This window comes from Pagrus major, chromosome 19, assembly GCF_040436345.1.
Source record: "Pagrus major chromosome 19, Pma_NU_1.0".
NCBI classification, from domain to species: domain Eukaryota; kingdom Metazoa; phylum Chordata; class Actinopteri; order Spariformes; family Sparidae; genus Pagrus; species Pagrus major.
Window position 1 is genome coordinate 6,113,056 of NC_133233.1, and position 26,444 is coordinate 6,139,499.

The 26,444-nt window shown below is 43.1% G+C and overlaps 1 protein-coding gene across 1 annotated transcript in view; it reads left to right on the plus strand.

The window, feature by feature from the left end:
* Positions 1 to 26,444, plus strand: part of sspo (SCO-spondin) — an 86,702-nt gene that overhangs the window by 23,873 nt on the left and 36,385 nt on the right. The window contains 43 exon segments of the mRNA XM_073488441.1: positions 556 to 715; positions 1,014 to 1,062; positions 1,659 to 1,763; positions 1,910 to 2,011; positions 3,167 to 3,280; positions 3,426 to 3,553; positions 3,638 to 3,779; positions 3,921 to 4,063; positions 7,855 to 8,032; positions 8,210 to 8,282; positions 8,371 to 8,528; positions 8,781 to 8,939; positions 9,028 to 9,192; positions 9,292 to 9,483; positions 9,659 to 9,781; positions 10,262 to 10,391; positions 10,599 to 10,724; positions 11,859 to 11,950; positions 12,230 to 12,424; positions 12,548 to 12,718; positions 12,902 to 13,157; positions 13,297 to 13,343; positions 13,777 to 13,947; positions 14,058 to 14,192; positions 14,785 to 14,921; positions 15,009 to 15,103; positions 15,210 to 15,259; positions 16,212 to 16,382; positions 16,477 to 16,647; positions 16,777 to 16,856; positions 16,981 to 17,150; positions 17,263 to 17,309; positions 17,534 to 17,734; positions 18,707 to 18,877; positions 19,461 to 19,661; positions 19,781 to 19,892; positions 20,047 to 20,105; positions 20,457 to 20,609; positions 20,757 to 20,923; positions 21,187 to 21,332; positions 21,737 to 21,957; positions 22,416 to 22,580; positions 25,773 to 25,985. Coding sequence (XP_073344542.1) covers positions 556 to 715; positions 1,014 to 1,062; positions 1,659 to 1,763; positions 1,910 to 2,011; positions 3,167 to 3,280; positions 3,426 to 3,553; positions 3,638 to 3,779; positions 3,921 to 4,063; positions 7,855 to 8,032; positions 8,210 to 8,282; positions 8,371 to 8,528; positions 8,781 to 8,939; positions 9,028 to 9,192; positions 9,292 to 9,483; positions 9,659 to 9,781; positions 10,262 to 10,391; positions 10,599 to 10,724; positions 11,859 to 11,950; positions 12,230 to 12,424; positions 12,548 to 12,718; positions 12,902 to 13,157; positions 13,297 to 13,343; positions 13,777 to 13,947; positions 14,058 to 14,192; positions 14,785 to 14,921; positions 15,009 to 15,103; positions 15,210 to 15,259; positions 16,212 to 16,382; positions 16,477 to 16,647; positions 16,777 to 16,856; positions 16,981 to 17,150; positions 17,263 to 17,309; positions 17,534 to 17,734; positions 18,707 to 18,877; positions 19,461 to 19,661; positions 19,781 to 19,892; positions 20,047 to 20,105; positions 20,457 to 20,609; positions 20,757 to 20,923; positions 21,187 to 21,332; positions 21,737 to 21,957; positions 22,416 to 22,580; positions 25,773 to 25,985 — 6,044 coding nt within the window.

Genomic DNA, 26,444 nt, shown 5'->3' on the forward strand with positions numbered 1-26,444 from the left:
ATATTCATGGTCCATGTTAAGAAGATTTCTCAAAATTTTGGTGACCTTACTGACATTTTCAAAATGTACCCTTCTCATTACATTTTTCCAGCACAAGCTTAAGTAATGGCAATATTTCCACTCTGCTGTGCATATTCATGGTCCCCAGAAAATGAACAGTAATGGGTTACACTTTATAATAATCATTATTAATAAATGGTACATTTATAGTTAATTAAACTTATTTCAGCATTAACAGACAATAGAATTCTGTATAAACCATTTATTAAAGGTCCTATTTGTAAGAAAAGTTGATTTTTAAATTTTCATTCCAACTCGTCAAATACTGACACTTTGGGATTGTAGGTCAGCATTTGTAAACATCAGTTGCAACTTTATAATGGCCACCCAAACACTGTTTAGACCTATATATGAACTACACAGTATTAACCATTTACAAGTATTGTAATCATCATAAACAATTGCTTAATATCTGTCTAACACCAAGCACTTACAAGTAAATACATATGCATTCCATCAATTATGCATGCATTTTCTGTGCGTGTGTGTGCGCAGGTGCCAGACAGACCCCTGTGATGAGTGTGAGTACCAGAGTCAGTCCCATGCTGTGGGAGATAGATGGAGGTCAGACCATTGCCTGTTATGTCACTGTCTGCCCAACCTCACAGTGCAGTGTTCCCCCTACTGTCCATACGCTGTCAGTGGATGTCCACAGGTAACAATAGGACATGTATGACTGTCTTTGTGTCTCATGTGCATTTACACATTTATGTGAATGCACTCACTGCTGCTTGAGTATGTGCCCATGTTTTATGAAAATATGATTTGGTACATTTGCACATTTAATTGAAAGTGTGACTGTTATTTGCCTTTAATGCATCTACAGTATGTTCAATCTTATCTCAGGTAAACAGTCCAGCCCACACTCTCCCTATCCTACATAGTAGTGTCTCATAGCAACTCTACCACATGTGTGACTGAGTCAAATGTTGAATGTCAGTTTGTTTGTGCAGGGTCAAAGTCTGGTGCCTGGAGAGGAAGACAGGTGCTGTTACTGCCAAGGTAAAATCAAAACTGTTGTTCTGCTATCTGTACTGATTAAATGTCTGCCTCTTTAATGGCTTGCATTGGTTACTGATTTTATCACTGAGTGATCACGAATGTCACAGATGACGTTGATCCCAATAAATGAAGGGAAATATTTTGTTTCTTTAACCTTACACACATCACCCTATCTGTCCAGAGTTTTCTTTTCCTTTTAATCCATATATGTCTCCTTTTTAAAAGGTTGCTTATATTGAGACAACCTCACACATTCTCCAAATACAGCGCAGAGAGGGGAATCCCTGCTCCCCTCTTATTCAAAACAAGAGAATGGTGGTTGGCAAGGGACTCAGCAGTTTATCAAACACTAGCTCAGTGTGTTTTCGTTATAAACGTATAGAGCTAAGAGCTTTTGAGGATGAAGAAAGTTGGATGAAAGTGAGGATATGTAAAAGCTATATAAAGATCATTTAGTCCCTCACAACAAAATTGCAGCCCTCTAAATATAATTAAAGATTATTATTATTATAATAAAATAAAATCCAGTTTATTGCTGCGATAAACAAAGTGAGTGCTGTTTGATGTTAGTCTTTCTATTCTACAACACCCCATAGGAGAAAACGACACCATTCTTGTGACTATCAGCCCTGTCACTGTGACCTCCAAACCTGCAGAGGGCACTACACCTATGGTTCCCACATATCCTCTTCCTCCTGGAGGTTAGTGTCAGTTCATAAGTTGGCCATGCGGTTTCACAGGTAGAACACTTTGACTGTTTAAGCATCTCTGATCATTTTCAAGAGTTTATCTAATTCCACAGACTGTAATGTCCATTGTATCTCACCTCGTGTCCTCTTTTCTTCAGATGAGTGTTGGTCTCCTCTGGGTGTTCAGTATCTCCCAGCTTCCAGTTTCAGTGCCTCGTCACAGCAGAGTGGTCACCCACCTGAGGCAGGTCGCCTCCATGGCTGGAGCCCCCATCTTGACCTCCAGGTACACCAGGCCTAATGATAGATCTACGTATACAAAATGACCAGACTGTTGTTTGCATTGTTCATCCTGGTGAAATGAGTGGTTTGCTAAATCCCCACCACCTCCAAGACTGCTGTTCTGTAGCTGACCCTGACCTTTGAGAAAAGGTCAGCGATGGATCAAATTAATTTATTGATATTAATCAGCAAGGCCCAAATGAAAATACTTACTTCTAAAAGATATCATTAGCTCCTGGACCTGACTGTTCTTGCTCAAGGCATGCTTGTCAGAAGATTTCCTTTTCTCCTTTGGTTTCCAATCCCAGGCACCTTTATTTGTATCATACTGGTGTTCTTTCTTTCGTAGCCATGCTAGTGGTGTGGCTCTGTGGACGGCAATGTCGGTTGAATGATCATTTGGTCTCTCCACCACATTAGTCCAGGTGGAAATATTTTCACAATTGTTTTTTTTTTCACAATTGACATTCAAGGTCACCTGGGGATGAATCTGAATGTGTTTGATGATCCTCCCCCTCCCTGACTACCACTACCTCTAGTGTCACCAGCAACATTATACTTCTGGTTTTGTGTGAAATATCTTGATAAATGTAGGATGGATTGTCATGGATGTTGATGCAGACATTCATGTGCCCCTTGAAATGAATTGTAATCTCTTCTCCTCTAGCACCATCATCAGGTCAAAGTGTCGATTTATCCAATACTTCAGTTTATGACCGAATACCTGCAAAACTAATGCTAATATCACAGTCACTGTACTTTTAAGTTTAAAAAAAAACCTTTCACATTATAATTCCAAAAGGGAAATATAGATTTTCTGAAGGTTTTGATAAGTACTGCTTGGCATTTACTCAAACAGAAGTGCCTGAAAACCAAGCAGTTATAAATGCCTCACACCAGAATGTTGTTCAGTGTAAGGAAACCAAAATGTCATGGATGGTGTTTAAATTGTGAATGCACAGTAATTTAATCATCACATGATGTAATTATACAGCCGTCATGGTGAGGTGACCACTTGTCATCAACACGCAAATCTTTCCCATCTCTACCGTCAATTAAGGTCGGATTTTAATTCAAAAGCATTGCTGCTGCAACATGAGCACATCTGTAAACCTTTTATCTACAGGGCTGGAGTCCAGAACCTGAGGACTATAAGGACCTACCACAGAGGAGGCCCGAGGGACACAACAGCAACACACAGAGCCCCTTTCTACAGATAGACCTGCTGAAACCATACAACATCACTGGTAAACATTCATGCACCATCAAGCAAGTACAGACTGAAATGCTGGTTTTAGTGTACTGTGTGCTGAAAGTCAATTCCTATGTGAGAATATGTCCTGTATATCAGTAATCAAATAAAATGCTTTCTACCTCTCGGCTCTTCTGTAGGTGTGCTGACTCAGGGTGGTGGTGTGTTTGGCACCTTCGTGTCCAGCTTCTACCTCCAGTTCAGCCAGGATGGCAAACAGTGGCTCACTTACAAAGAGCTTGTCACTGATGCACGGCCCAGAGCCAAGGTTAGACGTCAAACAAGTCCTGCAGCTTTACATCATATACATTGAAGGCCATCTTGAAACTGATGGTTACCATTTTCCCTCCAGGTTTTCAGTGGTAACCAAGATGATCGAGGGGTGGCAGAGAGCCGACTGGACAGGATGGTGTCGGCTCAGTTTGTCCGCCTGCTGCCACACGACTTCATGAATGGCATCTACCTTCGACTTGAGATAATGGGCTGTGGAGATGGTTAGTAGATGTTCGATGCTACTTTGCTGGTATCACATAATTTTGTGTATTAACGTGATTTTAAAAACGGTCTCCTCTCCTCCTCTCATCCAGGCTTGCACTGGTTGACAACCCCCACTCCTCCCTCCCCGGTCACTCCAGGTGGCTGCAGAGAGAAGGAGTTCCAGTGTGAAAACGGTCGCTGTGTGCCAGCAGGTCCACTGGGAGTTGTCTGTGATGGGGTCAATGACTGTGGTGATGGATCAGATGAGACGTACTGTGGTAAGCTTTCCAAACTAACATGCCTTAGTTTCAAATATTGTATAAGAGCTGTGAAATTGTGAAGTTTTGTTTTTTTTCTTCTGAGATGTGTTAGAAAGGAAATGCTCTTACACTAATGTTATTGACAGTTAACTGTTAGCCATCCTTTGTAGGAAATAATCATTCTTACATAGTTTGACCATTCCACACATGCAGGTACGCAGCCATCCCCAACAGCCACAAGTCCACGCAGCTGTCGTGCTGGCCAGTTCTCCTGCCCCCCACCAGGGGGCTGCATTGAAGCAGGGCAGCGTTGTGATGGGGTCCCCCACTGTCCCAAAGGAGAGGATGAAACCGGCTGTCATCCCCACGACAACATCACTACCCAGTCAGACAGGTGAAGGGTATTATTGTTATTTGTAGCAGTGGTGGTAATAGATGTACTTATTGTAGTCTTTGGTAAATCATGCTGTTGTGAATGCTGCTTCTTACTTTTTGTCTCATCTCTGTTTATCAAGCTCTTCTCTCATTCTTTGTTGGCGTTGTAATGTAATTGTTCTGAATTCCTCATGTTACAGAGACTGTGTGGGTTACTGTATACAGGGTTAAAATACAACAGTAATCAAGAAGATATGTATTAACTTCTCTTCATTGTTGTTTGCTAATTCACAGACCATACACACCCACTCCTGCTCCTCTCAGGACTCCAAACATGTCTACTGTCACTCATCCTGCAGTAAAACCAACAGTAAGCAAACATGTAATGTATTTATTATCATCAGTGCCTCTAAACTCTGCATTTTTTCTTTTCTGCCTAATGTGATCTAAAGTTAAAGGATACGTTCACCCAAAAATGCTGACCGTCATGCTGATAGACAGTCAGGTGAAGTTTCGTAGCCCACAAAACAGCATTGCAGCATTCTCCTAAACAACTGAAGTAGCTGGGGACTGAGAAACTTCACCTGACATTCCATCAGCATGATAGTGAGTAGATAATGACCGACTTCTCAATTTTAAGTGAACTGTTCCTTTAAGAGTAATGGATAAGCAAAGGTTCTCACAGATATGATACACGAGTAAAATTGTGCTTATTAGTTAAAGATACCTAGGAACACAAGCGCTGTATATGCTTAGACATACTGTAATATAACACAGAAACAAGCCTAGCTTAAAGATAGATTAATCAGTGATGACATCACCTTGAATGTCCTTATTTGAGTCCTATAAAGTATTTCCTGTCCTTCTTTTCACTAGTAATAGAACTGCTTGCAGACAGAATTAGACAAGACTCAAAGATTGCAGGTGTTGATAAAGGTACACATCATATACACTTTTTTTACAGGATGGTGGCCCAGGATATCGTGGTGAGTGTTACATGCTGTTTTTTTCAAAATCATGTTGATGGTACAGTGTCTTGTTAGCACCTCCATTATGTCTGACTAATTGTTACACACCTGGGATTTGTATTTACCACAGTGATGTTGCACTCAAATCACACAAAATGCCAATTTCTACACAATGTTGCTTTAAAAAAGGGGATATTCCTGCAGACCAAATGCTTTCATGTGTTTGAAGTGTTCAGTTTGCCAAACTGGATCTGATGGATGGTATAAAAATTCCTCATATTCTGCAGGCATCTGCTCCTCTCCCCTTGGACTGGAGGATGGGAGAATTCGATATGGTCAGCTGACCTCATCGTCACATCGTGAGAACAACCCTGCTGATGGTGGACGACTGAACATCATCCCAAACGTGTAAGTGATCCAGTCTTTGTATGGTTGTCGCCCTTAAAGCATATCGCAGCCTGAACATTTGGTTCCCTGCGAAGCCTTTTAAATGTACTGCTGTTAATTCTTTGGAAAGGAGAATAAAAAAGCAAACACAAATATCGTCTGTGCAGTCAGGTTATGGAGCCTGGATGGAGCCCAGTGCCTACAGATCCCCAGCCATATTTTCAGGTGGACTTCCTGGAGCCTACATGGCTATCAGGGGTGGTGACTCAAGGTAGTGAACGCATGTGGGGTTACCTCACTAAATACCGGCTGGCCTTCGCGCTGCACAGCAGCCTCTTCACAGACTACACGGAGGATGGGAAGCCTGGTGGCCCTGCTAAGGTATTTGTAGTAATTTAGACAGTAAGAGCCATATTTAACAGGCCTTTTCTATATTTACATACAGTATGTCCACATATGATGAAGTGTTTCATTCATTGTGTTCATACATGAGAGATTCTTCTTGTCATTATGTGCTCATGTGGAGGTTTATCTTTGTCTGGTTGTAGGTGTTTGAGGTGCGAATGGTGGGTCGGACTCCTGTGACCCGCTGGCTCGATCGGCTGGTCAGAGCTCGCTACCTACGGATCATCCCTGTAGAGTTCAGACATACCTTCTTCCTGCGTGTTGAGATCCTCGGCTGCAGAGGAGGTGAGGAAGTGAACTGAATCCACACCCAAATTACAGCAAAATGATCTAAAAATTCTTAGTTTTACAAAACCACTGAACCACATACTTCACATCAGTATTTATATGAAGCCATTTCTCCTCCTGCTCTTGGAGATGAGCTGGTGACCCCCAGCAGTGTGACCTCGTCTCCCTCTGGTGGCGGGAAAGTGACTGTGCAGAGCTGTAAGCCAGGCCAGTTTGCATGCCAGCACAGTGACGAGTGTGTCTCTGTCTCTGTGCTCTGTGATGGTCGACCGGACTGCAAGGACCACTCTGACGAGATCAACTGTGGTGAGAGCTCAGCTTTGTTTGGTCAGATCTAATTTTATCTTATTTTGAGTCATCCCACGGCACCAGTTTTTAGTCCCCTTATGTGAGAAAAACAATTAAGGCCTCATTTAGACTAAATCAGGCATTGCGGTGATTAGCACAGGGTTGTGCATCGGTGTGGGAGAGCACAACTGGGAGATTATCATCGCTTGGTCCTTGAACTCTGCCTGGATAGCACCTGGTTTTTGGCTCCCGACTTGGGAGGAGCAGCTATTCCACAGAGGCAACAATTGTGCAGATTAATGCAGAGTAAAGTATATTCAGTGTCATTTTATAAATAATAATAATACATTTATTTTATATAGCGCTTTTCAAGGTACTCAAACTTAAAAAGCAGAATAATAAAATCAACACACTAAATCATAAAAAAGATAAATTTAGTGTAAACGGCTTGAACAACAATATAGTTGACCAGCTGGTCTGATCCCCTGATAATGTGATTGGCCACTGCAACATGATGTTGGGTTGGGTTTCTCCAAAAGTTTATTCTGTTTCAACTTTTCACCCCAGGGCCGCTGTGTTTTTTTGTTTGTTTGTTTGTTTCTTTTCCGCCGGCAAACCCCTGCAGTCCACACTGCAGCAGCTTAAACATACTACCCACACTTAAATAGGTCATATTATGCTTATTTTCAGGGTTCATACTTTTATTTGGGGGTCCAGGTAGGTTTACATACTTTAATTTTCAAAAAACCATGGCTGTGGTACAGATGTATATATTTTATCCTACATATATTGAAATATATATATTTATAGAAGGCCTGTTACATAGTGACGCACATAAGTTACAGAAGTAAAGGCTCGACTCCAAACCAGGTGTTTCAGGCAGTGCAGGAGCAGTGTTTTCTGTGGGAGAGAGTAACTCCCTTTGGTGTGGACTTTGGGCTGTTACACTCTGCAGACCTTTTACATGCACAAAAATGCTACATAACACAATAAAGGAAAGGCAAAAACCCAAAAAGCGTAATATGACCTCTTTAAAGCTAATGGGATGACTGGTGCTCTTGCTGCAATTCCTGCTTTGGTCTGAATGGGGCCTTACACTCCCTGGTGTTCCATTTTCTCTACTCCATGTCTGTTTCTCCTCAGGTACGGCTCCAACCAGAGGCTCTCCTGGGCTACAGAACCAGACCAGCTCCACTGGGAGACCAGGGTTCCATGGTGACAGTACAACAGGTGCCCCAGGCCTCCATACCACCAGGTCCCAAGGTGGGGTTCCTGGTGTGGCCAGCCCAGGGGTCACAGGTCAACCTGGACTTCAGAAGACTACACCCTCAAGTACAGTTTGAAACTGCTGTTGATCAAATCGACTTTTCATTCATTGTTGGGCTTCTACCAAGAAATTAACATAAATAATTTTTGGGTGTGACACCTAAACAGGCAACTGGACCAGAACATCCATGTACCCAGGGGTCACCACAGGTCAACCTGGACTGCATCTCACAACATCCATCCACTCTGGAAGACCTGGGTTGCAAACCACAAAAGGTGAGAACACAACAGCCTTGGTATCCTACAACCAGACAGGAACCATGGATTTCCACAGAATAGAAATATATTGTAACCTCCATTTTATTTTCATTTACAGCCCCCTGGATTGCTACAACCACCCATGATGATGGCCTACCCAGAGTGCTTTGTGTGGAGGGGCAGTTTGCATGCCGGTCTTTTGGCTGTATCGACGCGGCACAGGTGTGCGACGGCAGACGAGACTGTTTGGATGGCTCAGATGAAGAACGCTGTGGTATGCATCACAGCCTAGTGGAAGAACTTTAATATAATGAATACTGTCAATGGAGAAAAGTTTTTATTGATGAAGTTGGTACCATAGTTAAGATATATATACATATACTGTAGTTTCATGACCTCACACACATGCAAAATATGATGTGAAATGAATGCTTTGGATAAGTAATAATTGATCTTTTATTCCTGGATAAATATTTGTGTGACTTGAATAAAGTTCTGTTATTGTGTTCATGTGTTTTATCAGGCACCACAGCCAGACCAGCAGTGACTCCACAGGGCCCACTGGTGCCCAGTCCCTGCTCCACAAAGCAGTTCTCTTGTGCCAGTGGGGAGTGCGTTCACCTGGACCGCAGATGTGACCTGCAGAAGGACTGTGTGGATGGATCGGATGAGAAAGACTGTGGTAAGATATACAGTATGCCCACCTCAAAAGTGATAATAAGGCTGAACAAAACATCTCATCTCATCTCATCTCCATTCCTCTCCTCAAGTGGACTGCATCATGTCCCCGTGGACAGCGTGGAGTGCGTGCAGTGTGTCCTGTGGTCTGGGCTCCTTGTTTCGGCAAAGAGACATACTGAGGGAAGCTCTGCCAGGAGGGGCCTGTGGTGGAACTCAGTTCGACAGTCGAGGCTGTTTTCCTCGCGCATGTCCAGGTCTGTTCTTGGAACATGATGTCAGGATGCATCTTTCACACCTACAATATCTGATGTAATGGTTTTCTTAGTCTCATTCTCTCCTGTCCTCTCTTGTAGTTGATGGTCACTGGTCAGAGTGGACAGAGTGGTCGGAGTGTGATGCTCAGTGTGGAGGTGGGGTCAGGCAGAGGAACAGAACCTGTTCTGCTCCTCCTCCCAAGAATGGTGGGCGGGACTGTGAAGGCATGACCCTGCAGAGCCAGAGCTGCAACAGCCAGCCCTGCACCAAAGACATCGGCACACAGACAGGTGACTCACGCTCTGCCAAACAGTCAACTCTGCTGTTGGTGTTTAAAGTCTTCAGTTCTTTTCTTCCAGCCTGAGGATGGTAGTCTAATGCCTTGACCAATTAAAATATTTAATTGCTGTATGGTAAATGCTGTGAACTGTCTGAATTATATCTGTTCCCTGATTGGTTGCTCAGGCTGCGTCAACGGCATGGTGCTGGTGACGGAGGCAGACTGCCAGGCTGGGAGGGTTGAGCCCTGTCCTCCTACCTGCTCGCACCTCAGCTCAACCAGCAACTGCACCGCAGCATGTATACTGGGTAGGACACAGAAGGGGTGATGGGGTGACATTTTTGAAGTGTGTAGAGTGATGTCACTGTTTGATTTATTATGTAAGTAATGAGAGCTTGATGTCATTTTCAGTACATTTCAGAGACCCAGTGCCACAGTGAATGAATAGATGTTTACATTGTTCTGTTTATAAGGTTGAATTCATAATGCTGGATAGATATGGCAGGTGAGTGTGCAGTGCCATACAAAAACTTTAAATGGTCTCCTACCTTGAAGTACAAGGCTAGAGCCATTCAGTCTCTAGTATTGCACATAACACAAGCAAGTACTTAATAAAGCCTCTTTTATAGATTTTCGTAGTTTTAGTGCATTCTATTAATTTTTTTAGGCAAAATAAAAACACAACACAAAATATTTTTAAAAACCACAATCCACAACTGAAGTAATGCTGGATAATGTATTCTAGAATGATTGTATCTCATTTAGGACCTTAATTGTGTCTTCTTCAGGCTGTCGCTGTCCTGACGGTCTGTACCTTCAGGGTGGACGGTGTGTGAATGCCAGCCGGTGTGTTTGTCTCTGGGACGGTCAAACACTGCAGCCTGGACAGACGGTCAGAAAGGACCAGTGTACCACATGGTGACAGACACACTCATTCATTTGTTATTTTCCTCTTTGACAGAGAGCCTGGTATTTATAACTGAACATATTTGTAAAATGCTTACTAAAATTTTGGTCTCTATATTAACTTTAGTTATGCAAAATTATTTTTAGTTTATTTGTGTGTTACTATTGATTAGTGTACAAATAAACTAATAGAAAGGCATATATTTCTTGCCCCCGAAGTGTGTGTAGAGATGGACAAGTCACCTGTGACAGCTCCAGTTGTGTGGCAACCTGTCGTTGGTCAGCCTGGTCGTCATGGTCACCATGTGATGTAACCTGTGGTCTGGGGCTACAGCAACGCTACAGGTGAGCCAGCTATCAAATTATCATCTCAGCCTCATTTCACTTTTCACAACACAAATATGATTATATTGAATTTAATCAATAATTCTGCATCTTATTCTGTACTTATTTCCCTTGTTTGCTGTCTTTTGTACACTCCAATAATATTATATATTCTAACTGCTTACATTATATATTCTACCAAGTTTTTAAATTCTTGATTTGTGCATGTTTAGGGTATTGTTACCTTGAGTTCGTTCATACTTAAACATATACTGATAATACTTTCTAACAATGTGTTAATGCACTTGAAATGAAACTATGTTTTTTTTTATTGCTCATTAACCACCTACTGAATTTGGATCAAGAGCCTAGTAACACTTTATAATAACCATCGCTGTCAACAAATAATGAAATACTTTATAAACCATTTACATTTACATTACAAACTTTACATTTTTTATTGTAAATTTACAGTTTATATTTATAATACTTTATAAATGGTTGATTACGGGAAAAAACAGAAAATATAGAATTGTATTTTTTCATGCGTAAAACTGAGTGAAAAAAAAATCTTTTTCAGGGAAATGTATTTTTGTCTAAGGCTCATTTTGTGAGTGTTTGTTTCTGTAATACTAATTTTGACCACAAGAGACTGAAGTGTGACACATTCCTCGCCAAAATAAAGACATGACAGTAATGCTACATAACCTGCTAACACATAATACATGTATCTTGTGTTTAGTATGCATGGAGAAATTAAAACTCCATGAGAAAACATGAATGCGTTTAGTGCTGTATAAAACATGAGTTTGTGGTGCACTTCAGCCTCTTGTGATTGAAATGAGTATTACAGAAACAAACAAGTTTATCCTGGCAACTTTTTTTCCCCCACCAGTTCTCAAGTCATAAACACAGGAGAGAAAACATTTAGATCAGACTTAGAAAATGGATCACCAGAAAAACAAAAATCTTCATTTGCCCCATAGGGCTTCTGTAGTAATTATTGTGTAGTTCATCTATAAATATTACCTGGATGGCCATTATAAAGCTGCAACTATTAACTAAAGTTTAACTAACCATCAATTTACCATTTATTACTGATTGGCATTATAAAGTGTTAACAGTAGTTGTTATACCTTGACTTTGTCTCCACAGATCTCCATTGAACCCAGCTGGAGAAGTCAGAATCCAGCCCTGTCCAGGAGACTCCTCAGAGGCCCGCCACTGCTCCAGCCCCTGCCTCCCTGGTACAACAACTCACAACCCAGGCACACAACAGTCACACTAATGCTGTCACACTGTGTGGTCTTACCTTTGTTTTCCAAGATAATTCTAACTGAGTTCTGTCTAATTACTGTACATGTTGTTATATAGTAGGTCAAACGGTAAAATGAAGCTTGTCTGATAAAGGTGTGATGAACTATTGAACAAAGTCAAACTTTCCTTCAGTTACAGTCTCAGGCCAGTGTCATAGTTGCCTGTGGCTTATATGCTCACTTTGTCCTCCTCTTGTGCAGTGCTACCAGATGGAGTCTGGAGGAAATGGACCAGCTGGTCAGAGTGCAGCAAGACATGTTTCAACCATGTAGATGACGTTGGAATCAGACAACGTTTCCGCAGCTGCAACGGCACGCTCACAACCTTCAACCACACACACCTGGACTCTACCTGTGATGGAGACAGCGAGGAGCAAGAGCCTTGTAACACTGTACACTGTCCAGGTATTACACACATAGGTGCACACACAGAAACCACAATGTCTATAATTTGTCTGTTCCCTCCATAAACAATGTGATAGTGTCCAAAAGAAGACTAAAAACCTGAATATATTTGTGTACTTCAAGTGAATGGCGGCTGGTCAGTGTGGTCACTGTGGTCTCAGTGCTCATCAGAGTGTGACTCTGGTGTCCAAACAAGAGAGCGATTCTGCAATTCACCCTCCCCACAGCATGGGGGCAGCAGCTGCCCCGGGCCACACATACAGACTAAGGACTGCAACTCCCACCCCTGCTCGGGTACTGCACCACTTTTTTTTACTACTCAAGCTCTGAAAGGCTGGGGACAAATATGTGTAAAACTGTCTTTGTGTTGCTTTGTATTAAATTCAAGTACATTTCTGTTTTTTATATTATACACCCCATTCAATAAATGTGTTCATGTCCAATGTACAGTCCTGATTCCCGCTGTTCTCCTCTCAGGTGTGTGTCCAGAGGGCATGGTGTACATGACAGCAGCAGAGTGTGAGGCTCACGGCGGTGCGTGTCCACGGGTGTGTTTGGACATGACCTCCACAGAGGTGCAGTGTGCTACCGCCTGTTACGACGGCTGCTACTGCGCCCTGGGCTTCTACCTGCTCAACGGCAGCTGTGTGCCCCTGGCACAGTGCCCGTGTTACCACAAGGGGCAAATGTACCCAGCAGGTGGCACCCTGCCTGTTGATGACTGCAATAACTGGTACTGTCAGCAAAAATTACTGTCTATATATCGATGCTTACAGTTTGCCTGAAAGTTTGAATTAGTGTTTTGGTTTTTGCAATGTACGGCCATTTCTGAAATCAAATGTCACTTGTTCTGCATTGTGTGCCTCAAACAGCACCTGCACTAATGGAGAGATGGAGTGTGGAACAGCTCCCTGTTCAGGTGAGTGGCTTTACTCATCAGTTTTGAATTTGCTTGTGTCTCTCCTTGACTCTTGTTGCCTCAAGTCTTTTCTGCTCTCGTCATTTGTCTCCCATTTCCTCTGGGTTTGGAAAATAAAATAAAATATTCTAAAAAAACAAAAAAGACGGAGAGGGACAAACACTTAAACAAACAGCATATAACCAGCAAATGAGGGTTAGTAGAAAGTCAACAACACAACGAACAATAAACAAATCAAAGTTAAAGTCATTGTTCACAGTCATAACATATACAGTAAATAAATAAAACAAGATGAAGACATCTCATCTCAAGGATCATATGGTCAATCACATCCTGTACAGGGAGACTGTACAGGGGCACCGTCAATCTGATGTGATGAATTTTCCATATTATCCCCCTTCCCCATCTTTTATCTTGTGTGTGTGTTTCTCAGTGGACTGTGGCTGGAGCAGCTGGACCCAGTGGAGCGCATGCAGTCGAACATGTGATGTTGGTGTTCGAAGGCGGTATCGTTCAGGAACCAATCCTCCTCCAGCTTCCGGGGGTCGTCCCTGCGAAGGAGACCGAGTTGGGATTGATACCTGCAGCATTGAACCCTGCTTTGGTAAATACTCAGAGTTGCCTGTTATCTCTAATGTCTGTGTGCATTCAAAAAACAAACAAACCACAGATTCAAATATACAAAAAGTTAATGTAGTTGTGATGTGTCTGAAGGTGTGAAGGAGCCATGGAGTGCGTGGTCAGAGTGCTCAGTGACGTGTGGAGGAGGTTATAGGACCCGGACCCGCGGGCCCATCCGAATCCACGGCACTGCTCAGCAGTTCAGTGCCTGTAACCTGCAGCCCTGTGGTACAGCAAGACCCATACTCATCTATAACTATATTGTCATGTTTGATATCAGAATTGTATAAGTGGGATAGTGTATGATACAACATTTTTACATATTTATTGCATTAAATGATGTTTCTGCACAAGAAAAGAACAATAAGAAGTCAGTAAGGAAAACAATTCAAGGGTCTTGAAGGCGCTTAAACAGCGTTAACAATTCATTTGAATTTAATTTCACTGGTGTCGTAGGGAACTACAAAAAAAAATGTCATTAGTATTCTAAAATATCAAATTCTACTCATGTAAAAAATGCTTTAAAAAGAGAGGAAGAAAAAAGAGGGCACAAAGTTTGTATGCATAATTTATGACATCAGTAATATTGATTTCACTGCCAGGTTAATGGATGATACAGTGTACACTGTTTATGATTCAGGCCTGTGCAGGCTAAATAATGTGATTTCACTGCAAAAAGGAGTTTCTGTTTTTAATTATTGAACAACACTGGATGTTCGGTTATAAATCAAATCAGATAAAAACAGATTCAGATTGTTAATTTCTGATTACACTGAGAGGGTTTTCATTGATCTCTGCATGGACTCTGTTGCTGTGTCAGGAGATGGCAGGGTGTGTCCTCCAGGCCAGGAGTGGAAGCAGTGTGTGAGGGGAGCAGTGTCATGTACAGACCTCACAATGAATCTGAGCAGGAACTGCACTCCAGGCTGCCAGTGTCCACACGGAACTGTCCAACAGGTGGGTGGGGTGGCTAAACCACACACACACACACACACACACACATACAATAATCACAGCCATGTTGTTGTTGGTCCGTGTTTTCAGGATGGTGTGTGTGTGCGAGAGTCTGACTGTCGCTGTGATGTGGATGGAGAGCAGTACAAACCAGGAGACATTGTGCCCACAGACTGCAACAACTGGTGAGTAAGACTGACTTTAACAAATTTAACACCACCAGCTAGTGCTTCTGTTCATCATAAAGAAGAGATTAAATTATGATTGCTCTTGTGTGTGTTTATATTTTAGTACATGTGAGGCAGGGAGACTGGTAAACTGCTCTCAAGTCAGCTGCAATGGTAAGCCAATGAAATGATGTTAATTCAGCCATTGTTGCTTTTTCTGTGTTTTCCTTTCATTGTTATCCTGTCCTTATTTAGTTCACCCTTTCTACTAAGACTCCTGCCGATGGAAAGTCGCTGAAGTTTCGTAGTCCACAAACATTTCTGGAGCTTCACAGCAAAACAGCGTTGCAGAATTCTCTTAAACAACTGAAGTAGCTGTGGACTTGTTTTAAAACAGAAAAAAACAACAGAAAAAAACATTAAATGGCTCCATACAGCTCATCATCTGGTGTAATCCAAGTCTCTGGAAGCCCCAAGGTCTTAAATTGATTTTAAAATATGTTATTTACACCCTTGACATGCAGTCAAGCTTGTGCACCAACTTCAGATGGATTGCGTGCTAACGCTCAGCAGCTACAGATTTTAGCCTGAAAAGTGTAAATAACATCTTTTCAAATCAAATTGGGATCTCGGGGCGTCTGGAGACTTGGATTACACCGGATGAGCTGTATGGAGCCATTTTGTGGTTTTGTTTTGTTTACCCCCTCTACTTTCATTGTGTAGGAGAATGCTGCAACACTGTTTTGTTGTGAAGCTCTAGAAATATTTTGTGGACGTCACCTGACTTTCCATCAACATGTGGTTGAGTAGATGATGACTGCATTTCATTTGTGGGTGAACTTACCCTTTAAGTAGATAATTTTTTCACATATATCTTCTCGTGTTTGCTGAACAGACGGTTGTATGCGAATAAACCCTAACTCATCTCCTGTCTACACTAAATCATCTCTAAAACTCAACTGTTCAAGCTTGATGAATTTGCTGTATTCACAGCCAATGTGAATAACCCTTGAGATTGACAAATAAGCTGTAGTAAGGCAAAACAACAAGTATGAATAAATGGTATTTTTCTTACTACAATATATCTTTCTTGTTCTGCTCCTCCACATGCAAACACACTCTGCAGTTGATGGCCAGTGGTCAGTGTGGACTCCCTGGGGTCAGTGTTCGGTGTCGTGTGGAGCAGGTCTCCAGTCCAGGTACCGGTTCTGTTCCAGCCCCCAGTGGTCTGGCAGTGGCCTGCCATGTCTGGGCCCTCACAGAGAGGACCAAGTCTGCGTCACTGCCCCATGTGACCGTGAGTTTGTTTTGTTTTAACTCAATTCAAATTCAATCCGTAATAAAATAAATATATCCTTGAAAGTCATTGAGGTCCTCTCTGGCTGTTCCAGGTGACGGTGACTGGGGTCAGTGGAGTAACTGGACAGATTGTACCAAATCATGTGGTGGTGGTGTTCGAAGCCGGAGGAGAGAGTGTGACCGTCCCAGTCCAGAGGGGGAGGGGAACTACTGTGAGGGGCTGGGAACTGAGGTCATAGCCTGTAACACTGACCACTGTCCAGGTACATTTACAGAGTGTGTAGAATGTAGATCAGGCTCAAAGTATGCTTGGTGTACATCTGCATACTGAGTCTTATACAGCTGATTCTGGGTCAGTGTTTTGGAAGTGTGTCATTATGTGTATGTTTTAGTGGCGCCATGCTCGCAGGTCCCAGGCACAGTGTTCAGTAGCTGTGGTCCCTCCTGCCCTCGCTCCTGTGAGGACCTAGCTGTGAGTATCACTCTAAGTTTGACTGCTGTTTATACTCATCACCACTGGTTTTAACAGGAAGTCGTACTTTGAAAATAAGAAGAATTCTGGTGATGATAATAGCAATTTTCTTCCTGACCCTCAGTATTGTGAGTGGCAGTGTGAGCCGGGGTGCTACTGTACAGAGGGGAAGGTCCTGTCGGCTAATGGGACAGTCTGTGTTGAGAGAGAAGACTGTCCCTGCCTGGACCTTAGCACTGGACACCGGCTGGATCCAGGGGAGACCACTGAAGCCCCGGATGGATGTAACAACTGGTCAGAATAGTCACACACAAGGAAAACATACTTTACATGCATATACGACACATTTGTCATTTGGAAAAAAGGGACAGAAAAATAAATATGTTGGCTTTCGTCTTTGTTTCAGCACCTGTGAGGGTGGCAGGTTCAACTGCTCCAGACACCCCTGTCCAGGTGGGTGAGACCAGCTGTGGGTGATCAATACACAACACATGAAACTTTTTTTTTTAAGTTTTTTTTTTATTGCTTGTGCAGTCTCTCTTTCTTCAACAAACTCACCCGCGTAAAACATGTATGCATTCTATATTTCTGACTGATGATTAGACGATTCTGCATGGTAAAATGATGTCTAGGGTCGGCCATAAATGTAGATGTTGCATCCCTCTGTGTGTTTCCAGTGTCAGGTGGCTGGTGTGAGTGGTCAGAGTGGACTCCGTGCTCCAGGACCTGTGGGGCAGAGTTGGTGTCCCGCTACAGGAGCTGTAGCTGTCCTGAGCCAAAGGCTGGAGGAGCCGCCTGCTCTGGAGATCAGGAAATGCACAATGGGGTCGGAGTTCAAATCCAGAGACAACCCTGCCCTGTCATCAGCTTCTGTCCAGGTAAGTAGCCACCACTCATCATCACTATCATTGTCTTTTAATGACTGAACCTCAGCGAAGCTGATTGTTCACATTTAAAGCTATAGTTGGTAATGTTGGAGAGCTAGCAAGATTTGTAAGTAGCACCTCCTCTAAGCTCCACCCCCTCCACCCCCTCCTCCCCCTCCCGCCAGTGCTCCGTCCAAAGCCACGCCCCCACAAATTTGAACGCGCATCTGACAGTAGGAGTCAGCAGTGTTGCCAACTTAGCGACTTTGTCGCTATATTTAGCGAGTTTTCAGACCCCTCTAGCGACTCTTTTTCAAAAAAGCGACTAGAGACAAATCTAGCGACTTTTTCTGGTGTATTTGGAGACTTGTGGAGACTCTGACGTGAAAGCACGTATCATTCAAAGAGCAGCGGGTGCTGCCGTGGGCCCGTCCCAAAGCACTCACAGGCGGCCCAGTCCTCACGCAACAGTTCCTCCCAGCTGCAGTCAGAGCAGGAGAAGTTCACCCCTCGCGTCCAGACTGCGAGTCGCGCATGTGCGAAGCCGCCGCTGGCTGATCCCACCCTGGGTTACAGTCAGGGCTGGATGTAAATGTAAATTTTCTTTGTCCAAAATAAATCACTGCACTAAAATACCGAGAGGCAGGGATTGGTCAGAATTCTTACAGGGCTGCAGCTGCCACAGAGGTCTGATTTTTTTCGTTCCTTTTTCTGAACACATTATGTAGTGACTACTCTCAGGATGGAAGGACCATTTCACCCAGTATAACAAAAAGTGTTTCTGAACAGGATTACCAACTATAGCTTTAAGCAGTTTTTGACAGAAGTATTTAGCCCTTAACCTTAACTTATCATTCACATCACTTTCATTCTGTCCTCTCCTGCTTCTTGTCTTTGCAAGTGTGTGTCTTTTTATTGTCTTCTATTCCATTGCCTATTCTATAAGTAGGTAAAAATAACTTTTTTTACCCGCTCTCCCTCTAGTCCACGGTTCGTGGAGTCCATGGTCAGTGTGGTCAGAGTGTGATGGTTGCGCTGGGTCGTCCACTCGCACCAGGGAGTGTAACAGTCCTCCCACCAGGTTTGGTGGCCTTCCCTGTATTGGAGAGAGCAGGCAGAGGCGTGGTTGCCATGACAACATAACTGTCTGCTCAGGTCAGCATAATAAAGGGTTGTATAATAATTGTGAATTTATGTTGAAAGGCATTCATGTCCCACTTCAAGGAAGGTTAATGGATGAAAATGAGGATAAAATTAGCAAAGGAAGAGTGAAATTTGGTGAAGAAAAATTCTTAGAAATTAAAAGGCCCCACAAGAAACAGGATGGCCCCTATTAGCATTTCTGTCCCTGCTAGAGTTGGATGAAATAAAAAGCCAAGCGATCTATTAAAATGAAATGGCTGCCTGAAAGGGAAGATTAATTAACTCTCTGCTCTGGTTGAACTCTCCCTGGTCTCCCATGTCACTGTGCATGTTCCGCTCTAGCTGAATGACAACAGGAGCAACTGATACACAGCATGGTGACATGCTCCTGCACTGAAACTCAGTAATACATTTAATTTATTATCACATAATGAAGAGGTTTTTTTGATTTTCAGCTTTGTTAGCTTTGGTTTCCACCAGCCACTCATATTATCAGGCTGACAATGTTATATCACCTCAAACTACAGCCATAAGACCCATTATTCCACTCTATGTGTTGCTCTTTTCTAACTGCACTCTCTCCTGCGTTCTGCAGACTGTGGTGGAGGCCAGGAAGAATGGCCATGTGGGAAGCCCTGTCCTCGCTCCTGTTCAGATCTCCATGGCGACACAGAGTGCTTGGACTCCCCCGGGTGCAGACAGACCTGCGGTTGTCCGGGTGACATGGTTCTGCAGGATGGCGTGTGTGTGGCAAGGGAGGAGTGTCGCTGCAAATACCACAACAGCTCTGCTACTGGTTAGACCCACAATCTGTCTGTGTGAACATTGCCAATAGAAATGGTTTCATTGTATGGGTTAACTGTGTTGGACTCAGCTGAGATTGGTCTAATCAACAGATTTTTGTCTCTGATACAGAAACAACATCCAGTATGCCAGATTCCAGTAATGCATCATGGGTATGGCCTGGTGGATCTGATTGGCAGTTTGCAAATCCAGGAGACAGCATCATGAGTGACTGCAAAAACTGGTACAGCTTGACTGAACCGCTCTACAACATTTTGATTCTTGTAATAAAAGTGATTTATATATGTAGAATTGAATTCAATTTTATGTACAAAAAAACTCAAGTCTTTTATTTTCCTTTATTTTTCTGTTTTGTCGTCTTTCTCACTTAATCTCAGTTCATGTGAGGCTGGGGTTCTGCAGTGTCAATCCGTCCCTGGTTGCCATGTTGATGGTGGCTGGAGCCAATGGGGGATCTGGACTGAGTGTTCACTTCCTTGTGGAGGAGGAGTCAAGTTCAGGAGACGCCAATGTGATAACCCATCCCCTCAGAGTGGTGGGAGAGGCTGCCTGGGAATCGCTGAACAGCAGAAAGACTGCAACACACACCTGTGCACAGGTAGTCCTGTTTGACAAACCCAGTTTGAACTTTAGAAAAGATGAGAAAAATATGTAAAGTCTAAAATAGAATTTTATCTTTTACATTACCCATTGAAAACAAAAGATGGTTTCCTCCATCTTGCTAACTTGAAAGTTCTTACCTACTATGCTATTGTGTCTTTACATCTGAGTATATTTTTGCTTCCAGACTCGATGGGCCCATGGCTCCCCTGGTCTCAGTGGTCTGTGTGTTCTGTCAGCTGTGGTGGAGGACAGCAGTCTCGTTCTCGTCTCTGCAGCTCTCCACCCTGCAGTGGCCTCAGCCGCCAGAGCAAAACCTGCAACACCCAGGTCTGCCTCGGTGAGTCCTGCTTTCCTGTAGGTAACCTGTAGCTATTGCATTGAAGTGATTTGAATTGTGACATCCAGGGTAACCCTGTAGTAATTTTTTGACTCTTTTTGAATCTCTTAATCTGTGTCTCCATGCTGACATCACGTTGTTGTACAGAAGTGGGCTGCCCTCCTGGCAGGTTGTACAGGGAGTGTGAACGGGGTGAAGGCTGTCCGTTCAGCTGTGCTCAGGTCAGCGGCAGGGAGGGCTGCTACTCTGATGGCTGTGAGGAAGGCTGCCACTGCCCCCCGCACACCTACCAACACCACGGAGTCTGCCTGCAGGCGAGTCCCTGTCATCTGAGCAACTTTAGTATTCTGATAGTCATGATATTATGCATCACTAACATTAAAGCTTGTGGCGCAATTTCACAATTTATCACATTTTCTATCTGTGTTGAATGAGCTAAAATGCTTTTGAATTTAATAAAAGCTGAAGATACTCCCAACAGACTTAACACTGATGTCTAATGATTAAAAAAAATGTACCACTGAAATTGTTGAAATTGTAAAAAGTTTTACATGCAAAGCAAATGTGTGTGTTTCAGGAGTGCCCGTGTCTGGTGGACAAAGACTTTCTGGCCTCTCTGCAGAGTTTTTCTGTCACACCCGTCTCATCTCTGCTCCTCCATAACGTCTCTGAGGGAGGGGAACTTCAGTCTGGAGACACTCTGGTTCATGACTGCAGCACCTGGTGAGCACAAAATCTTGGGCATATTTGCAGATGTGCTTTTTTCATACAGTCCCACACTACCTTCTACATAAGCTGACTCTTACTGCAGGACAGATAACAAGGTTTCTGTACGATTTTTCATGAACTATCCCAATAAAGGACCTTATAAAGTATCAAAATTAAACATACTGGTCTCACAATGTTAAAGAAAGAGAAAAACATTTCTGGATCCGTCTTTATCCAGATCCACACCAAACGTTGATGGGGTCTATTCCGGGCCAGATAATCTCCTTTGCGAAAGGAAATTAAAAACACATACTGTATCAAGAATTTGAAAAGGTGCGGCCCCAAGTCCACTTTTTAACCTACCACTTTACAGGCCTCTAGCATCAGACCTCAATCTTCCTCTCTTCTGCTCCCTGTAGTGGCTGTGAACATGGCAGATGGAACTGTTCCTTGGAGCATTGCCCAGTCGATGGTGGCCTGTCACCCTGGGGCTCCTGGAGCTCTTGCTCACTGTCTTGTGGAGGTCTGGGACTGAAGACCCGCACCAGGGGCTGCAAACAGCCTGCTCCGGCACACGGAGGGAGAGACTGCCATGGGCCACGGCAAGAAACCACCTACTGCCAGGCTCCGGACTGCCCAGGTACAGGGGCCAGTATTAGTACAGTTGGTACTGTAGGGAAGTGAAGTGATTATTCATTTGCTGCCATTATTTATGGATATAACAGAGACACTGAACAGTAGACTTTGTACTCATTGATTTTGTGTTTGTTGTTGGCAGTTATTGTTGGTCCAACAGAAGAACCATCATTACCAGGTAAGGTATGCCTTCATATAAAGTTAATACTAGCCAGTCTTCTCCGTTGTGCTTTTGCTATGTTTTTTACTGAATTACTTTTTTCTCTTATTTCTTTCACATATGTTTTGCTTTCTTCTCTCTTTCTGGTGTTCATAATTAACTGTCTGTATGATAAATGACAGTATATTGTGATGTTTTGTGTGTGTTTTTACTTTAACCTCTAGCTTCTACCATGGTGTCCCTCATGAAACAAAAAGAAAAGAAATCCCTAACCTTCCTATTTCCTCCTCCTTCTTCTTTAGATGAGGATGCTGGCTTCTCTTCCTGGTCGTTATGGAGTCCCTGCACTAAAACCTGCACCAGCGCTCTCAGCCCGGCCATGAAGTCCCGTCATCGACAGTGTATCAAACCTCCCTGCTCTGGAAGTTCTCACCAAGAGAAAGCCTGTAACCTGCCCCAGTGTCCCGGTACAGCCACTCATAATGTCTCTCTTTGCTGCTGTCAGCGTTCATGGTTACTGCCAAATCTTGTACTACTTGTACTAGTTAAGCATGACTTTCACAAACCAAAGCTGGCTCGCATTGTAAACATGTTATATTTTGATGCCTTTGTAGTGCTTTATGCAACATTAATAGGGAATTTTGGGTTAAATTTGGCTATCAATAATAATTAATGATTATCAGGGACAAGTATTAATTATGGTAAATAATAAGATCCAATTTACATTAGATCACCTCGGGATCACCACCCTTGAAGAAGAGAAAAGATAGCCAATTCACCAAATCAGTCTCAAAAAAGGTACTAAACTGTCAGTTTGTAACTCTGATTAATAATTAACTTAATAAGTATAACCAAAATTACCATAACAGCTAGTAATGGTCGAAGGATTTCGGAGTCCTTGACAGAGTAGAGGTTGGCAGCATTCACTCTTGTACGATATTAAACAGACAATATGTAGGTTCAAACTTATTTTATTTAACACAAAATGAAAACACACAATCTTACTAACATGTACTATGTGTGTGTGTGTGTGTGTGTGTGTGTGTGTGTGTGTGTGTGTGTGTGTGTGTGTGTGTGGAAGAACAAAAGCAAAATGGTGGCTAGGGTTCAAAGTGCCATGCCGCCTGGCGTGGACAAAGAAAGACTATAAACCAGATGGCTGATCAAAAGGGACTACAAGATGGCTGATCGAAAGGGTTGGACTTAGATGGTGGATCACCACTTGTTTCTTTGATAAGAGAGAACAAAGAACAATGTTGGTGCTCACACCATTAGCTCACTGATATCACACGTGGGTGTGATATGGTCCGAGCTGTGTGTGTGTGTGTGTGTGTGTGTACGTGTGTGAGATGTGATGCCAGGTGCCAAGATATTTAGTTGCATGCCACATGTGCATTACATCAACCAGAATTAAACAGTCCTGTGCTTAGCCATGCTATGCTATGCTGTGTGCTATCTAGGCCCAGTTCACCATTACCAGTCTTTGAAGAAAAGGTGCTGGTGGTTCCTTGGCTGATGAGCCAAGCAGGAGCAGGTTGTAATTCCAATGTTGAACAGTGCTGTTCTTGCTGTGCAAGGTCTGATGAAAGACAGCGGACAGAGGAAACTGGTCGCTCCTTTCCTTTGCCGTTATAGCAACTTGGTGCTAACCTGCTTCGTGTTCCTTGGATTGTGGAGTTAGGTGGTAAGCTTTGCTTCGCAGCTGCTGGTGCTAACTGAGCTGGGGTACTAGCAGGACCTCGCGTTGCTGATGTGGGGAGAAGTTGGAGAAAAATGCAGCTGCAGCTGGCAGCTCTCAGGAGAAGAGCTAGGGGCCGAGAAGAATCCAGGAGAAGAGAACTGGGGGCAGGCAGCCCAGAGGGGAAAGAGGTAGAGAAGAGACAGAACAAATGAAGGAGTTTTGACTATCTGGTCAGTGGGGGGTCTGTCACCCTGACCAATAGTAGCTCAAAGCTGGGTTTATTTAGGAGTCCATTTTGAAATCCACAATGAACAACTTCAACACCTTCAAGTATTAAACGGTGCACCTCCACCATCTATTCTGACTCAGCCGATGTAGGCTGCTGACTGTTGCAAGACTATTTCAGACTGTTTGTTTCAACCGTTTTTCTCCCGGTGTCCACCTGTTAATCTAAACATGTATGGACCGACTGTTTAAAATCATATAGATGCAGTTATAATGTGTTGTGAATAAGATCCTGACCCACCATGCATCATGGAAAGTGTCAAAGAGTAGTTTTTCACTCTAAATTACATAATTACAAAATCACCATCAGTAAACAGCGGACACTGTCTGACTCTCACTCGTGGGGAGGGATGCTGTTTTCGGGGGGAAAGTTCACAGAGACAGAAATTACAACAACACAATAGTGTAAGGTGACAAAGACATGTGAGTTAAAGTTTTTTGCACTGAATCGCATCACATAATCACCTCCATTCAACTGTGGGAGCCGCCTGGCTCTGCTGCCAGGGACAGACCCTGTTTTTTGGCCAGAAATGTGACAAAGAGTTTCCTTATACAAGTTGCCAAAGACACTACCAGCTAAAACAATACTGTTGTTTGGTCCTGTAACATTGCTTTTTGTGTTGAAGTGTGGTACATTTCTATTTTATTTGATGAGTGAAGGATCTGTTTAGCTGTCAGACTGTGAACACCATCAGACCGACACACCCCTGAAGCGCTTTTCCATTCTCACAGACGCTGTCTCGCCTCTGCTGCGGCTCTGATACTACCTCTGGAGGCTGATCAGAGCTGCAGCGAAACTGTCCCCCCTCTCCGCATTTGAAACTTTCACACAGACAGCGATGCAGAGGATCGGCGCAACAATACCAATGAATGAATGTGGCTGTGCGAACATTAAGGATAACACAGGATTCATTATTTAGATATTAACAGCCTGTGTGTGAGCGAGCACATGATGTAAGCCATGAGATTTCCTGCAGTGAAATTTCTTAACAAAGATCCAGAACATCTGTCAGTTTGCTGTTTGGGATTTGTGTTGTGGTTTGGGTTGTAACTTAGTTATGATGCTTATCTCAGAGACAACAGAACAGAGTTTGTATGGACTTGCTCTTTTATTTACTGATCAGCACAGACATCAGTAGAGATTAGTGCGGACAAGCTGCACTGTTTGGAGAGTAAGAGTGTGCAACCAGGAGGCAGGCAGCTGACGATCTGAAGTTTTGATTCCAGCAAGGTTGTAAACAATGGTATTCACAAACAAATTATCCTGCTTCAAACAAACTAAAAGGTCCAGTGTGTAAGACTTAGGAGAATCTATTGGCAGAAATGGTAGAAAATATTCATTATTATCTTTTCATTAATGTATAATTAGTGTATAACTAAAACAGAGAATCATTGTTTGCATTTTAGTGGCCCCTTTAGGGGAGGCGAGGGGTGTTCAGTTGGTTGGGATCTGTGTTCAAAACAAGCTCTGTGCACAGTTTCCATGTTAATGATTAAACATTGCGACAATGCAATTAATGCCATAATCAAAAGGTGTATTGTAATATAGTCAACTGTTACAACTGGACTAAGAAATAGAAAAGGAGATGCAATGCCAGCAATGAACCAAACCATCACAATTAATTGGACCGAGCTATACAGATATTGAACTACAATATTAGACAATCATATGTCTTTTGTAATATGTTCCCAGATGGAGATGAGGCATGTGTAGGGGCTGACTGTGCACTCAGGAACTGTTCATGGACAGAGTGGGGGGGTTGGGGCTCTTGTTCGCGGTCCTGTGGAGTGGGTCAGCAGCAGAGGATCCGAACCTTCTTGAGCCCCAGCACCAATGGCTCGTGGTGTGAAGACATCCTGGGAGGAAACCTGGAGCATCGCTTCTGTAACATCAAGCCCTGCAGAGGTCAGTAATCTCTTCAGCACGTAGAATTAGCATTTTTCAATTCAACCCATTCTGATTTTGAAAGTTCTGCTTGTCACTGTACATCATATCTTGACTCAATGTAAGGATTGTCAAGCTTTGTTTCAGTTTTTGGAGGTAGTTTACCGACCTAGTTGATTTCCATTAATTTAAATAGGGTATGAGAATCCAACAGTAGAGACTTTTACAGTGAACCACATATGTGGTAATAATCTAAATTACATTATTGTTGTGTTGCAATGTTGCATAGACATTATCCTTCTGCACCTACAACATGTTTATGTTGTATGCACCTACAATACATTATGTTTATTATTTAGTGTAATGATGAAACTGAAAGGCTGCCAGGTGACACCAGATTCCCTAACTAAGCGGCCCTGGGGCAAAACTTAGCTGTGGGCCTCTACTGACCCCTCACCCTCCAGTTTGAGGTTGAGCCTA